The sequence below is a fragment of the Tachysurus fulvidraco genome, chromosome 5, assembly GCF_022655615.1.
Source record: "Tachysurus fulvidraco isolate hzauxx_2018 chromosome 5, HZAU_PFXX_2.0, whole genome shotgun sequence".
Taxonomy (NCBI): Eukaryota; Metazoa; Chordata; class Actinopteri; order Siluriformes; family Bagridae; genus Tachysurus; species Tachysurus fulvidraco.
The window spans coordinates 11,990,825-12,007,889 of record NC_062522.1 but is presented as its reverse complement, the minus strand read 5'-3'; the positions used below and the strand labels follow the sequence as shown (position 1 = coordinate 12,007,889).

Here is a 17,065-nt window from a genome sequence, read left to right as displayed (position 1 = left end):
TTGGGTAATGGTAAATGAATATCTATTAAAAAAAAAAAAAAAGAATAAATTCAAGGTAATTCTACTGGAATTGGAAATTCAGCTCAAATTGAAATCAGTTCCGTGTTACTCCGTCATCTTTGCAGCTATAAGACGAGCAAATGATATTCTTTTTTGTAATGAACTTGCAAATAAGTCAGGATCATCAGTGAGAAGACATGACAAGCAGAATTCAGAGTGTAGTTAACTTTCAATAAGGAGGACAAAGAAAAATAGACCCATGTCTATAAAATTTACATTTATGGCATTTGGCACCTCTTATCCAGAGCGTCCTTGCTTGTGGGCCCAAGATTGGCAGCTTGGTGGCACTGGGATTCGAACTCGCTACCTTTCCGGTTTATATTAAACACCTTAACCTTAAATTAGGCACGGGTATTCCCAAAACATGTGAAACAAAATGGTAGTTATACGTTAATTGTAGTTTCATTTTGAATCTCTTAAAAAATTATGTATTGTCTGTAGGGGACTTTGAAAGGTGATGCGGCAACAGTTGGGAAGTTTAAACCACACACACTCCCAGTCAAATAATTCATGGTTCCTGATGGATTTGATAGAGAGAGATTTTGTTATGTAATCATAAAAATGGAAATGATTAGAAAACTTGTGTGCGTGTTGCAATTTCCATGGTCCCTACCGGAGCCCCTGGATGGAGAAAGAGTCATACAGAGCACAGTGGTGACTATTATGAAGATCGAAGCTAGAGTAATGAGCCACCAAGTGCCGATCCGTTTAGCTGTGCAACACTGAAGCATAATTACAGACAGATGCCACTGCATTTCAGCAAATAATCACATGAACAAAGCCGGTGATTAAACTTAAGCAGTTGATGCTCTGCAGGGACCCACACCTACACATCCAGCCCAGTGCACAAACACAGGAAATGCTAGCAAAGGTTTATAGAAATACACCCTGAACCTAACCCTGTTTTCAAAGTCAAGGGCACCGTGAGATATTTTCCAGCTCTGATAAGCAGCATGATTTCACTGTAACGAGGAAAAAGTTATTTCAGATTTAGCGGAGTGCAAAACATTGACCAAGACACAAACCAACAGCCGTCACGATTAATGAAACTTTAGAAAAACTCACGGTCTACAAAAAATGGATTTCGTTAATGCAGCCTAGAAATTATCAGTGTAGTTTTAAAGAGGATCAAGAAGTAGTTCTGCTTTCATATCACATCACTTACAGCATTTAGCAGACACTCTTATCCAGAGTGACTTGCATTTTTATTTCAGTTTATACAACTGAGCAATTAAGGGTTAAGGGCCTTGCTCAGGGGCCCAGCAGTGGCAGCTTGGTGGACATGGGATTCGAACCAATGACCTTCCGATCAGTAGTCGAACACCTTAACCACTGAGCTACCACATTGCCCTTAACCACAGAGCTACCGTATCAGGAAATTGCCAGCGCATTCCTATTAGGCATCAAGAAATTCAGGTTTCACTGTTTAGCCGTAGAAAAAAAAAGAAAAAGAAAGAAAAAAGAGCTTCTATTCTCGGTCACCAGTTTCCAGCTAGATTTAAAGTCATTAACAAGAAATTCAATGTAGAAGTCGTGAAGACATCAAAACATTGGTCTCAATCATATTTATGTAGAGATTTTAACAACGGACATCCGTTTGAAGTGTAAAATTTTGTCCCTACATGATGTTAAAGATCCATAATGTAATGCACTCATTAAAGACTAGCCTCGAGCACACAAGCCCAGGAGTGTCGATGACGGCATTGGCGTGAGACATAAAGCTCTGGAACCTGATCTGTTTGACAGAGTGAGTGTACAGGTGAGTACGTGACAGATTTTAACAGCCTGAAGGACTAAAGCGCTGCTGCACTGCTCTGTTTCCATAGAGATCAATATGCCAGAATGGATCTTAAAATTCTCTCATTGTCAAGTGATGATTATTTTCTTCCATGCCGCTGTGCAGTCAGGATGGAACATAAACAGAGAGCAGTGTTATCTGGCCAAATACATGCCAGTTGACCGTTTTTTTTTGTTTTGTTTTTTTTTATTGGCGGCGATTTAAAAATCCTCCTGCTGGTTGTTAAGGATTTTGCTCCAGCTGTCCAAATATGTTCCACAATAGACGAGTTGCTGCCTCAGAGCACACACCTTTCAACAGATCGATATACACACCCAAACAGCATAGTGAACTTTCCCAGACATGAACACAGACATTACTTTACTGACAAACAATGTCTCTCTCTGTAAAAGTTTTACAATCCATGTTTCTACGTTTAGCCAAAACAATCACGCCTGATGTACTGTAAAAGACGTTAATATTTGAGACACAGCAATGGGAAGGTTCAGCCATGTGACACTCAGTTAAATTAATCAATACGACAGCCAGCTCTTCTTACAACATGGCAACACACCAGGAAAAAACACAGTGGAGGTTTCTGCATTTCTGCCACTTTCTACATTATCGCTGATAAAATCTTTTTTACTACCAACAAAACTACAATATCAGGTTTTTAAGGTGGATGTGGTACAAGCTAGTTGCACCAGGGGGAAAGATGTGAGTTCAAATTCCAATCTGTCATTGTTTGGAACTCAAGCAAGACCCTTAACCCTCCACTTGCTTTCTTGGATTGCATTCTGCCTCACTTATAAGTCACTCTGGATAAAGGACTGACAAATGGAGAAAAAAATGTAGTTGACAGACCAGTAATAAGAGCTACATATTTGCAGTCAGTATGCGCACAGACTAACCAGCGTTATTCACACCTTCACTGCAAACTCTACTCACTGCTGTGTGATAAAATCAACAGAAGAGAATTGGTTCTTTAATTCTGAAATATTCAAACCAGTCTGGGACGTGCAGTCATAAGAAAATAAAACATGTGGTGTGGTAACCGCAAATAACTGAACGTTGTCTCAGACCACATCACACCCACATGCTGTTGATTATTTTTCTAAAACACGCCCATGTATCGTTTTACTCCTTGCTTATAATATGACTTTTTACCTTATGAAACAGCAAAAAAATTGTACATTTGAAAAAACATGATTTGACACCATGCTAAAAAAGGTTTGCTGGGAATAAGAGGCTTTAATCTAAAATGTCCTCAATGTGCCATGTCTAATTCAGCTAACTGACAGAAAAACTGTCTGGGATTATTACAAAAAGGTGCAATGTGTTCCCCGAAGTTGAGATGCACAGCAGGACAGCCGTCTGTACAAGCTCTAACCATCTCTCTCTCTCTCTCTCTCTCTCTCTCTCTCTCTCTCTCTCTCTCTGCCTTTAACACAACCCCAACACCGTATGCTATATCATCATTTAACTAAATTCACTTCTCAAACCCGGCTCACACAAACACGCGAGCAAATAAAACCTACACTTTCTCCTGTACTCACAAAGGGTCTTCCCATGAGGCCTGATGGCATTTGCTCCATGATTATATGTGACTAAATCCCTGATTTGCCACTGAACTCTTTGTAACAGAATAAATGAGTCTTCTACCATGCTGCGTTCATGAACACTGTCCTGTGTTCAAACCTGCTGGATGCAGAAATGCCCTCAATCACAAGTGGAGTCTTAACGAAAATCCTCTGCATGGAGCAGAAACCCAGGGTGCAGAAACACTCTCCCTGCATAGGTTCAAGTGTGAGGAAAGAACACTGGCAGAATACTAAATGAGGGAGCATGGTGAACATGAAGCCCTTTCCAATGAAAGGCAAAGTACAGCTCTAGGACAGTGGAATGAGCAACGTGAGAATAGCCAATGAACTTTGTTGTTAGGGAAGCAGAGCCTGGCAAGGGATAAGAACCAGCAGAACGACACTAAAAGCACATTTTCTCATGAACCAGTTTACATTACACGCATGCATATTCTGGCCAGTTCTGAAATGTTTGAACCTATGACTTCAACGAATTTGTACAGACAGCACAGTAGCACTCTTCCTTCTGCCTGGCTTGAATGAATGAAATTTCCTTTGCATTTCACAGGGTGGTGTGCAAGAGAATTTCAATCAGCTCACCCTACCAGGCACACATTCAACTTGCATCAAAGAAGAGCTCGGAGACAGAAACATGGTAAGGGAAGGTTGGAAGACAGCCAGAAAATTCACGTCAATATACACAGATATAAGGGAGAAACAGTAATAGAGCAAGAACATTATTAAAGGCACAGACACCTGCTTCAACATAGAAACATAAGAGACAAAAAAAATTCATGTTAAGAAACCTGATACTGAGCAGTCACTTCCTATTTAAGATGACTGGCAGAGGGTCTTTTTAAAACACGCTCAAAGACATGTGACAAGCCCTTCTGTGTGGTCTCCAACTACTCCTCTTTCAAACCGCTAACACATCAGACATAAAACAAGCAAATGCAGCAACACACACACACACACACACACACACACACACACACACACACACACACACACACACAGATCAATATGTTGAAACTCTGCCAACTCTTCTTTTGGCTAGGCACTAGGCAAGTCTGATTCTACTCTAATCCACATTTAACAACTTTGCACACATTAATTCAGCACTAATGAGGATGAGCTTTCAAAGTAGACATCAGCAAAATCACAACAAAACTTGAATTCTCTTTAAAAAGATTTCTACCAGCAGCAGATGTGAGGTCCAAGCTGACATTAGAAGTCTTACTTGTATTTGAGTTATCAAGGCTTGGATTGAAAACATTCAACTGAAGTCAAGAAGGCTAAGAAGGCTGAGGAGGAGAAGAAGAAAAAGGAGGAGGAGGAGAAGAAAAAATGAGGAGAAGGAGAAGAAGAAGGAGGAGGAGGAGAAGAAGAAGAAGGCGGCATGTGGTATGTCAATCCCAGGTCAACCAAGCTGCCACAAGGCCCTTAACTCTCAATTGCTCAGCTGTATAAAAAAAAATGAGATAATGTAAGTCGCTCTGGATAAGGGCTACTGCCAAAAGCTGTAAATGTAAGAAGGTGGAGGAATGCAGTGGCCAAGAAGAAGGCGAAGAAGAAGAATTTTCTGGGTTCGATTGTTAATTCCACTGCTGCAATTAATTCAAGATAAAAAAAACCAAAAAGAATCACAGATCCCCCGGTCATTCCCAAAGCCTACTTTGAGATCCACTGATTTAAAAGATTGTAGCTCTCTTCTGGTACAGAACTTACTTTAACCAGCTTGCCATCTGCTTTTAATGAGACTGAGAACTAATGAGAACCATCAGAGCGCTGCTCAAATCAAAGTTAAACACACTCTTAATAAAAAATATATATATATTTTTAATCTTCTCATTGGGTGTTGTTGCACAGTCCTCAGTTCCATCTTATACCCACGTTCACCAGAGGCTGATGACTGGATTGCCTATTGCTAACATGCTAATATGCCCTTGTGGGTGAATGAGTTTATATCCCATTCAGTATGTAATCCTGCCAGACTTTCCCAGGAAAAGACTCTTGATACACCTGACCAGGAGGTAAAACTGTTACTGAAGAAGAATGAGTGAATGGTAATAAAAAAAAATTAAAAATTAAAAAAAAAAAAAAAGTGTTTGTATAGGACAGTAAACAAACAGGTACAATCCACAACTAACAGACAGCAGCTAACCAGCAGATACACAAAGTCAGATATAGTGTACAGTGTATTAAGTCCCCAATGATGAATGTGTGTATGGCAGCAACAGCAAGCACAAAAAACACTGTACAATGTTAAAAGCTGGGGATTAAGCCGGTAAATAAGTATAAAACCTAACAAGCAAGTTATTCAAGACCATAAGCAGCCTCTTTAAGGCTTTAGATAAAGACCCACAGTACTGCTCTGATATTCTCCAAGTTTCCCCCAAACATGTCATTGTGTTTTCCTGCTTTAAACACACCTCATTCAATGTAGTAAGTCTTGGATAAACAACATACAAGGTCAAACGGATGCGTTAAAACAGGGATAAACATTACAGTATGCAGTGAATGAGTAATTCAGTGGATAAACCCAGTGCACGTGAGCTGTAAACAAGATGCATCAGGTGTAAAGAGGAAGTTTAAGATAAAAACAGATCCTCTATACAACAACAGGCAGCCATGCACCTCCCTCTGAGCTACAAACAGCACAGCCTAGCTAAGGAAAAACAGCTCCAGCACTTTTACCTTGGAAGCTTTTTGGTCAATCCTGTCCTTTAGTTAAATATTAACTTCCCATGGAGTGAAGTGCACTGGCATTATCTCATGCAGGAGGGCTGTGTGGGACTGCACAAGTCCAAAACAACGTCAACGGGCGCTTTTTACACCGGGCACGGGTTCAAAAATATCCATGGAGTTCAAGCAAGCTTGCTAGGCAGGAACCGGAGTGTGTGTGCATGCGTATATACACACACAGCGCCGACAAATGGGCCAGCCACACGTCACTGCGCCTGAGCTGACTGCGCATGCGCATCAGGAAAAGGCTGTGTTGGTGGTGGTGTTGTTGTTTTTTTTTCCTTCAGCCTAATGCTGACATCTGCTGTGTGTTTACAAATATTGCATACGGTTGTATTTCAAATTTGCTGAAGTGCACAGTTTTGAGATTTTACTTGGATTGAAGATTGAAGTTTGGGTTTGGGTTTTTGTTTATTCCTCACACATTGTATTTATCCATCTTGACATCTCAGTTCCACTTATGTATCTTTGTGTAACAGCTAATAATCTCATCAGGTACATGAGGAGATATACTAAAATCTATAACAATCTAGAAGAGAAGAAACCCTGGACCGGGTCACACTAAGAACTTTATCGATATGCACTGACCTATTGTTAAATTATCATCTCAGCCCAGTGGCTCTAGGGTCCTCGAGCTCGGGTTACAGTTCATGGGGAGTTTTGCATGATATTCCCTTTTCTGTGTGGGTTATCTCTGGGTTGTCAGGTTTCCTCCCATTTACAAACACATACCACATACGTGTTGAATGTCCTGCAGTAGACTGGTGTCCAATCCTTCATGACCAACATTACCAGGATTGGCTCTGAGTCCCCAATAATGCAGAATAGGATAAAGCAGTGAGTGAAGATGAATTAATTAATTTACACCAATAAACTTTCGTTTTTGTTCATTCATTCATTCATTCATTCATTCATTCATTCATTCATTCATTCATTCAGACAGTCAGTCAGTCAGTCAGTCAGTCAGTCAGTCAGTCAGTCAGTCAGTCATTTATTCAACTTCAGTAACTGACCCCAACCTCCTTAGTTGGGGTATGTGAAGAAAAGAATTCCACTGTGCTGTAATGTATATGTGGCGATAATAAAGGCTTCTGTGCCCCCATTCTATTCTGTTCATGATTGCATTGGATCTGGAGTATATCCCAAGAACACTGGGTGTGACGCACAAAAGAACTCCATGAACTTATATTCATACCATTGGCAACTAATCCATCTATTGGAATGATTTGGACAGGGGGAAGAAACCTGAAAATCTGGAGGAAACACACATTGACATGGCAAGAACATATGAAGGGCCATACAGAAAGTGGTTTAGATTTTTAAACATTATTCCAGTATGATCACTGAGTCAAAGGAAAGCAGGTTTCAAATAAATGTGTTTATGAAAATTTTACAAATTAATAATAATAATATTATACAACTTTTATATAGAAATGATGGCTAGAAAAATAGATTTAGATCTATAAACATAAAAAAACTTCCTGCTTCACACTTTTCCATGTCATTTTAACACACCCCTTGTCAAAAAAAAGCACTGCTGTATGTTCAGGCATGGCTTAGATCAGAAAGCACAAACTAACACAACTATTAAGCCTACAATTTAATTGATGTGTTGCATCAGGTTTGTTATAGAGAGGAAATGACTAAACTTTGCTGCAATCTGGCCTAAAACAATCACAGCTGGGTTCTTCCAGACAGGTTGAATCACTTAATGCTTTTCACACTCATCTGTGCTTGCATTCAGTGAGTATAATTTAAAGTACCCTATAGCATGTGTCCTTCATCAGTCACAGCTTCAGCTATTTGTCTCACTTAACAGTTGTTTTGAGCTTGAGTTTAATTTAAACTGACATTTATATATTACTTCTCAATCTCAATCATTCTCTATTCCTAACACTTTAATGTGGAATTTTCATAAATTGTGTACATTTCTAAATGAATTTTAAATCTGTTTGAGATCTGTTAAATCTTTCTTTAAGGTTTTTAAAATCTACATGCTGAGACAATTATTATGTACTAGGCTACAAGGATGACTATATCAAGTACAAGACAATCATGGATAATTACAGGAAGTGTGGTTGGGGGATAATCTTAATATTTATTTTTACTAAATGTTTAAGCATTTTACAGTACTACTACTAGTAGTATTCACAACAAAAAATCATACAGGGGAATGGCACAGGAAATAGGTTTCAGGTAAATACTGAGACAGCATGACTACTGTACATGTTTGCTGTCATTTAGCTTCTAATCTACAATCACAATAGTTTTAGTTTATCTCATTTTCCAGAATTAGCAATAAAAAAATAATAAAACCACTTACCATCAGAAGAGAAACATTACTTTAGATCTCCTACTTTACTTAGCTTTGCTTCGATTCCTCTTACAAATGTGAGCTCAGTGACAGTGATTTGGTTGTAGTGACACTGGAAACCAACTTTTCTGGTTTTTCATGGAAGTGATGACGTTGGTCTAATGGTGCTTATGATGTTAAACACACCCTCTCATTTCTAAAGAATCAGTGACGCAGCGTTATGACACTGTATGTTCATTTTGTGAGGCTGCTATTTCCAGATCAGAAACAACAAAAGAGGAAGAGCTGTTTGTAGATCTGTCTGTTTTAGGCGGTATGTTGGGTGTATAATGATTGTGTAACCAAAATAATCCAAGGATAAAAAATAAACAGAAAAAAAATAGAATAAAATTATCTTCTATTTGATCATACTGTATTTGTCCTAATGACAAATGAGCTTCCACTGATGTCTTTGATCTTTAAAATGATGATCTAGCTGTTAATAAACGTTTCCCACTCAATATATGGGAAATTATATGACTAAATATTCTCTAACAAAAAAATGCAGTATAATGCTATGAAACCAAATCTGTCTTAGCAGAAATATGTATCAGGATCCCACTGCTGCTTAATAAATTTTAAGCTGATGGAATTCAATAAATTAAAAAAATTCAATAAATATCATAATTAAAATATTCCTTTTTTTATTTTACACTCGAACTACTATACAGGAACATCCGCACCAGAACCAGCTTTTTTAATGCATATACAGTATATCAAATCAAATCAAATCAAATCAATCAAATCAAATTTTATTTGTCACACACACACACACACATACATACAGGGTACGATATGCAGTGAAATGCTTTATGCAACTGTCCGGTGTAAGAATAAAGAATATAAAAAAGTATAAAAAAAGCAAAAAATAAAATGAGAATAAAATAATAAGAAAGTATAAACTATATAAGAAAACTATATAAAAAAACTATATATAAAAAAAACTATATAAAAATATGAAATATATGGAGAATATGAAGAAATAATGTATATACATATACATAAATATACTATATTATGCTCATATAGCATTTTCATAATGCTATAACTTTATAACCTTCTACTTGTTGTTTCTTTACAACAGTGTCTGCACATATGCACATAGGTATATATATATATTACACGTTGTGCATATGTTTACAAATATACAGTACTTATATATGTTACATGATGTACATATGTTTACATATATACAGTACTACATATTTATCTGCACTTGTCTATTTGCTTAGATTGGTTTAGATTAGTTAATTCAATTAGTGTGAAAAATTACATATAAAATTTACAAGGTTACAGCGTATGTGTACAAATATAAATGATTATACACTTAAATGTAATAGTGTAAATATTATGTGCAAATATAAATATAACAGTGACTTTGCTGCAAAAATACGAGAGTGTGATGTGATCACTCATGTGATGTTGAGGCGTAATGTGTGCAAAAAAACCTTTGACCATACGCTATATCTAGTGTGGCTCGTTGATCATGGGAATAACCCTTGCTTTTGGTGCATGACCAGATATTATGGAGTCATTTACAATGGAAGTGTAGATGGTGAGGAGGTCTGGATGATTGCTGGACAAGATAATCCGCAAGAAAATATGATACAGATAATAAAGTAATAGTGCAGGAAGGGAAATATGTAGTTATTTCCCCCCCAGCCCTGTAGGAGGGGCTCTAAAACATTTGTCCCTGAATGAACTCTCATGTCTCCTTCTCATATTCTGTGCTGAAGGGCTGGTATTTACTGCGCATGTGCAGGCTGGTCTTTCTTTTTCCAGTGCAGAGAGTCGATCCCAAGCGGTCTTTGACTCCTGGCTCCGGCTTCGGAGACTAAAAAGTCTGCAAGATGGTTAGTAAAACACTCAATACGCTCTTTATCGAATCAATCCGGTGTCGCGTGTCCGTCCTGTAGGTTATTGTTAGTCGAAAATGTCAAAAATATGGCGGATGGTGTTAGATTTTATTTTCTTCAACCCCCTGTGCTTCTTTCCTAACGTGGCCTAATAGTTCATGTTTACAGGCTTTTCTGAGCCGGAAAATAAACTCGAATGCTTAGGACCTCGTTGTTAGTCACTAACTGCAGTTTTAATATATAAATCTTTAGAGAAAGACACATATAAAGTGGATAGTTTTATAAAAACGACATATTTTGTGCCCACTGAAGGCTACGTGCTAATCGTGCTAATGCTAATCCGCTGTGTTGCTCCCGTGTTGGAGTTGTTTTTTTGCTGTGTGAGATGCTCTACAGACATGTCAGGCTCATGAGGACACTCTTCTTTTGCAGGGATTTGTAAAAGTAGTGAAGAACAAGGCCTATTTCAAGAGGTACCAGGTGAAGTTCAGGAGGAGGAGAGGTGAGACTTTGGGAAGGGGATCTGTATTGATGAACCTTGACACTATTTTTTGGTTTGTTTACATGTTTACTTTTTCTCATTGCAGAGGGGAAAACTGACTACTTTGCCCGCAAACGCCTGGTCATCCAAGACAAGAACAAATACAATACACCCAAGTACAGGATGATTGTCCGTTTCTCCAACAGGGACATCATCTGTCAGGTGAGTGTGTTGGTGTGTAAGGTCATGCAAGCTTCACTCAAGCTGCTCAGTATTAGAATGGACACACAGTCAGTTCATGTTAGAATGGACTTCGTACTAAATACAAATGGAAAATTTACATTTATGCCATTTGGCAGAGCCGCTTATAAGGGCCTTGCGCAGGGGCCCAGCAATGGCAACTTGGTGGACCTGGGATTTGAACTTATTATATAACCTTATTATTGGTAATCCAACACCTTAACTACTAGGCTCCCATAATGTTTAAGTCACTTTTTGAGAAATAAAAGGGCTTAAATGGGCTTTTTACACATAAAATAGTGAAGCATGAGTCATTCTAATCCCCATGTAAACAAATCGTGGGTTATCTTCTCACGTTTCACACTGCTCCTACTTTACCCAGGTAAACGGTATCCTGCGCATTCATAATCTGAATTCACGCTGAATGTTTGTAACTTTGGGTTAAAGTTTTTATTTGCGGCAACAACCATATTTGTATTTTAAATTGTGTGACTGGTTTAAATAACTGCTTGTCACACGATTTTGCTTTAGGTCTGCTCTGCACATGAGCAGTCATTCACAGCTTTCGAATCTTTTTTGGCCTTTTTCAGTTTGTAATGTTGTTGACCAGGCTTTTGCTGATAGCCGATATCCGTTCGTTATTTAGCCGACACATCAACCGCTCTATATTTTTGTCGAGTTTCCTACATCCTGGTTTTCACGTCGATTGAGGCATGTGCTGTTAAATTTCTGATTCGGTGTGTTTGCGTCTGTGATGCAGGGTTAACTCTGCAGAAGTGGCACTAACACTGCTTCAGAGCAGGATTTCTTAATCCCAGGTAATGGCTTCTAAATTATTGGAGGAAATTGCCTGAGGTTAAATGCATGGTTTAGAATGATGAACACTCAGAATTAATCACAGCGTGATGAGCCCTAAACATATGGGGAATGCTGTTATTGGAAACTTGTTTATTAGGCTTTATTGCATCAATTGTTAATTTTTTCCATAACATATTGTATAACTTGAATGATTGTTGCAGACAGAAATAGCACCATGTGAGTGTTTGCACACCTTGGGAGCGGTTCATGCTTTTGGATCTTTTTTTTAAACTGGTAAACTTGATTTGTCTGCAGTAATCTGACATGCACACAATGCATAACCAGAGGCATGTCTGAGACAGCGTTATTAAAGAACAGAAAATTGTAGGTGCTGGCAGTGTGATGGTCTAGGCCCTGCTCAGGGATTGTGGAAGGTGTGTAGCTTGTTGCAGAAATGTGTTTGGTTTTTGTATGACTGCATAAAACATCACATTTATTCATGGTCAGGATTTTGGCTTCCTCCACACATTAGGGACTGATAATAAAATATATAATAAAGGATCAATCCAGCCTTGATTAAGGTTTGTAAACACCTTGAGTGTTACAGGCTTCTAACGTACATTAAAACCATCAAGCTGATGTAAAACTATCTAGGTCCTAAATTGGTTTATTTGTACAAAGCTGGAATCAGTATTTTACATTATACAGTAATATTTTAACCCTCATCATGATCAATCTGTTCTGCTGAAAACATAAAGCATTGCGGTACAGTGTTAATGCGGTATTGCATGATGCATGTTGGTGGTGTTTGCTTTACTTGTTTTGAATCGGGAAGTGCTATTCTTTCCATTAGGGAATATACCATGCTCCGTGCGTAGCTGTGCCTTAACTTTCTTAAAATTTCCAATTGGCTGAACTCTGAATCGGCTTGTTACCTAGCAGACAACTAATGGACTCTTTTAGGCTCTTCAGTGTCTAACTGCTAGATCATTAGTCATTGCAGCTGTGAGTTGCTGAATTAAGCATTGCATTATGTTAATCATGAATAAAATCGGCATGTCTTTAGTCTCATTTAGTTTCATTTCAGTATTAACTTGAGAATCTCCCACACCAGCATCTGGACTTTTGTGTCTTTCCTTGAATGTGCGATATCAGATGATGTGCATTTTCTTTTGAGTCAGTCTTTTTCATTCGTAAGCTGTATCATATAGAATAACCATACCTGTGTTTATTCCATGTCTTGCATAGTGCTAGCAAGACAAACTGTACAAACAATATTTTGTTTCCCCGTAAGCTACTAATGCTGTACACTGAAGGATCACATGAGACTGGCTGTGTGGTTGAGCACAGAACATTTAGCTAGCTGACTACAGTGTTAGAACCTTGTCAATTCTGATCCTGAGTGTATGTGATTTCTGAATTTGTTTTTATTGCAGATTGCCTACGCCAAGATCGAAGGAGACATGATTGTGTGTGCTGCTTACTCTCATGAGCTCCCCAAGTATGGCATCACTGTGGGGCTGACGAACTACGCAGCAGCCTACTGCACTGGACTGCTTCTTGCCCGCAGGGTAAGAACCCACACGCTTTTTGCTCCTATTACTGTTCTTTGGGCTAATGGGCTTTGTCACATTCAGACTTTAGTTTTTAAACTTTATAAATGAGACCAACACACGTATTTGCCTTAATCTCATTATACTGCTGGTAACTAACTATTATGTGCATCCTGGCTGTACCTTTTTACAAAAATTCCAGCTTTAGCACAGTTTCATTTCTGAATTGCTCAGTTTTCGTGTCCTTAGTCTTGCCTGCAAGGGACTAGTGATTCTGGGTGACATCTGTGCTCTGTGGTTTTGTGTGCAGCTGTAAGTGAGCTATGAACCTGAATGCTGAGCACATGGTTGTTTTATGTGCATTAGTGGTTTGAACAGAAAACATTTCAATTGTATCACATGCAGTTCCTTGTGGCAGCATCTAATGGATGATTTAAAAACTGACGTTTGTAATGCTCATTTCTAGAAAGTTATAAGTCGCAGTGTGAATATGTGATGTAGCTTTATACATGTAGTGGTCACTTTTCTTATTCTTATGAGACTTTTTTTTTTTTTTTTTTGGACATACGAGGTAGAATCTGAAAAGTCATAAGTTTATCTTCATAGGTCTCATTTAGACCTTGTTCAAACAACATTCAGTAACTTTCATGATGAGTAAGTGGTGGAGGTAAACAAATGCCAGCATGGCTGATTCAGATGATCACCTACAAAGGCTAGAATTAGTAATACATTATGGTGCCCATCCTGTGTGCATCTGGCTTATGGATTTTTTTCTTTTTTCTTTCTCCCTTTTCTTGCTGCTTGGCTGAGCGAATGTTTTAAACTCCACTTGCTTGATCCCATCTTAAGCAATAGCGACAGTAATATTCTTGATATTCTCTTCATGTTTAAAACTGCTGTACTTAATTGTGGGAGTTTCAGTGTGAAATGGTATGAGCACATCATGGCTTCCTTCAATGCTGACTGTTACGTGTACATTCTTGGTTCTTTTGTGCCAGCACAGCTTTAATTATATTTTTTGTGCCTAATCTGATTTGACCCATTCTGTTATTTATTTATATTTTTTATTTGCCACACATTGATGTGCATTGCTCTTGTATCCACACAGATCCTGTATAACCTTTTTGAAACATTTTGGTGGTTAAAAATGAACAATTTATATTTGTATTCCCTCTTCTTAGCTGCTCAACAAATTTGGCTTGGATAAGGTATACGAGGGCCAGGTGGAGATCACCGGAGAAGAATTCAACGTGGAGAGCATTGACGGTCAGCCCAGTGCCTTCACCTGCTACCTGGATGCTGGCCTTGCCAGAACCACCACTGGAAACAAAGTGTTCGGAGCCCTGAAGGGCGCCGTAGACGGAGGACTGTCAATCCCTCACAGGTACATGCTCTCCATCTCTCTCTCCTGCAAAAGTGCCTGCTTAAGTTCGTTGGCTTTGCTTTGTTTTGAGTGTTATTTTAGAGGCTCATTTGTTAGACCTACTGCTGCTTGATGATGATTCTTTTCAAACTGAGCAAATTGTAGTTGGTCCTACATTTGCACAGTTGATGTAAGCTAGTTTCAAGACGGGACTGAAAGCAGTTTGGGGCAAAGGAAAGTTTATTTTGTGTGGTTTTTTTAAATGCCCCTTGAAGCCATATGTTGGCTTGCCAATTTTAGCAGAACAGCTATGATGCTGAGAGAATCCTCATTAAAATTCTCTTCCTTTACCCCCTTGAATAGCAGTAAGTTAGGAGTCTGGCTGTGGTTCCTGTATCAGCAGTAGTGCATCTCCTTTTTCTTCCTAGCACCAAGCGTTTCCCTGGCTATGACACTGAAAGCAAAGAGTTTAACGCGGAGGTCCACCGCAAACACATCCTGGGTCTGAATGTGTCTGAATACATGAAGCTCCTGCAGGAGGAGGATGAGGATGCTTACAAGAAACAGTTTGCTCGCTTCATCAAGAACGGAGTCACCCCCGAAAGCGTAGGTTTTTTTTTTCTTCTTAAACAGTCACTTACTGCTCATAACTAAAGTCTGGGTGTTTATCAAACTCAAGTGTTAAACATATTTTCTTTACCATGCAAGATGGAGGAAATGTACAAGAAGGCCCATGCAAGCATCCGTGAAAACCCAGTGCACGAAAAGAAGCCCAAGAAGGAGGTGAAGAAGAAGAGGTATGTTTTTGTTTTGTTTTTAAAATCATATTCTATTTGAGACCATTGCCTAAGGCCAGCTACCCAGGGACAAGTTTAGAGAACCCCATTGGTTTGTACACTTGAAGCTGTGATTATTTGATTGATGGGAATACCAGCTATATGTGGATTAAAGTTTTTGCTAAAAGAATTTGTTTTAACCCCTGCAACAAAAGTGGCTTGGATATGATTACATTATCATGCCAAAAGCCACATGAACCATTTCCCAACAATTATACACAGCAGTATTCCTAATTTGCCTTGCTTCTTCTTAGACTGCCAGTCAGTTATGATTTTATTTAACCTACTTGTTTATGAATTTTGTGTAATCAGTGTGTCTGTACAGTACTGTTATTTTGAATATGAGCTGTCCTACATGTACCTGTTGTTGTAAGCCTTTACCTTTTGATTAAGCATGTGCTTTGCATGAAATGAGGGCTATGTTGTAGGTGAAGGTAAATGTATATAGCTGATTAATAATGCTGCTTTGTCCCCTTTTTTTCTTTAAATTGTTAATACTAGGTATTTGTGGCCTTTTGCCAATCAAGATTGTTTTATATTGAGTTGCATTTGGTTTATTTTGCACATGGTGCCAAATTCTAATGGTTTTTGCAGTAGTGTATCAGCATGCTGTGGTGTTCTGGTAATTAAGAATATCCAAGTATTTGTTATTTGATTTGTTCTTCAGTGTTAAAGGTGTGTATGAGGGTGTATTTTATAATTTTGGGTGAGTTTAAATGTGCAATACAGTGCAGTGTAAATGTGATTATCATTCTCTCAATCACTCCTAAATAATGTTTTTCAGTGTTCAAGTAAGCATTCAAATGAAACTTATTTGAATGTATATAGCACTTGTAAAACCCTCAGATCATGGCTATTCAATAAGTACAAAAACGTGGACGTGTATTTCGCTTTCCCATGAATTCTGTCTTCAAATAGGAAGATTTGCTTTGCAAAGTTCCTGAAATGTGGACTGTCGTACGTTTTGACACCTTTTTGTTTTATTCTCAGTACAGGTATTAACTGGCTCCAAATTGGTGCTGTACATAGTCGTGCAAACAGTTAGAACGGTTTGATTTTGCAAACTTTTTTTATACATTTTATTTTTTTTCCCCCTTAATAGATGGAACCGTGCCAAGCTTACACAGGCTCAGAGGAAAGATCGTGTTGCTCAGAAGAAAGCCAGCTTCCTCCGTGCTCAGGCTGCAGAGGAGGATTAAACCAGCCTCGCTCTGATTTTGCTAAATTTTGTTCTAATAAATCTATTGGAAAAGACTCCATTTTGTTTTTGTACTATATTAAGGACAAGCTTTTACCAGTCTTCACATAAGGTCTGGGCAAGTGTAGGATTTAAAGGCATCTGCATAAATGCAAACTTATATTATTTGCAGGAAAAATAGAAGACTTCTGATGCTAAGCTTCCATGTCTGTAGGTTTTAAACAA

The 17,065-nt window shown here is 38.4% G+C and overlaps 2 protein-coding genes and 1 non-coding gene across 4 annotated transcripts in view; 2 read left to right on the top strand and 1 right to left on the bottom strand.

Moving 5' to 3' along the window:
* Positions 1 to 8,594, bottom strand: part of evi5b (ecotropic viral integration site 5b) — a 59,251-nt gene extending 50,657 nt beyond the window's left edge. Inside the window, exon 1 of one of the 2 annotated variants that reach the window (XM_027146356.2) lies at positions 8,486 to 8,594. In XM_027146356.2, the coding sequence (XP_027002157.1) occupies positions 8,486 to 8,488 (3 nt within the window). In that variant the 5' untranslated portion in view covers positions 8,489 to 8,594. Of the gene's footprint in view, positions 1 to 6,114; positions 6,354 to 8,485 lie in introns of those variants that run through there. The other variant, XM_027146357.2, reaches the window with a different exon arrangement.
* A 1,628-nt stretch (positions 8,595 to 10,222) lies between these two features.
* Positions 10,223 to 16,896, top strand: rpl5b (ribosomal protein L5b). The gene is made up of 8 exons (XM_027147002.2): positions 10,223 to 10,368; positions 10,804 to 10,873; positions 10,959 to 11,074; positions 13,327 to 13,461; positions 14,625 to 14,827; positions 15,235 to 15,412; positions 15,515 to 15,603; positions 16,745 to 16,896. Exons 1-8 carry the CDS (start codon positions 10,366 to 10,368, stop codon positions 16,839 to 16,841), a joined length of 891 nt encoding a protein of 296 aa, XP_027002803.1. The 5' UTR covers positions 10,223 to 10,365; the 3' UTR covers positions 16,842 to 16,896.
* On the top strand, positions 14,934 to 15,029 carry LOC113643276. Its single transcript, XR_003440744.1, has one exon. It is a non-coding gene; the product is annotated as a small nucleolar RNA SNORD21 (small nucleolar RNA).
* Positions 16,897 to 17,065: the final 169 nt, after the last annotated feature.

Coding starts and splice junctions, on each gene's coding strand:
- rpl5b (XM_027147002.2), top strand. Junction 13,462..14,624: donor GACTGCTTCTTGCCCGCAGG/GTAAGAACCCAC, acceptor CCCTCTTCTTAG/CTGCTCAACAAATTTGGCTT. Junction 15,604..16,744: donor AAGGAGGTGAAGAAGAAGAG/GTATGTTTTTGT, acceptor CCCCCTTAATAG/ATGGAACCGTGCCAAGCTTA.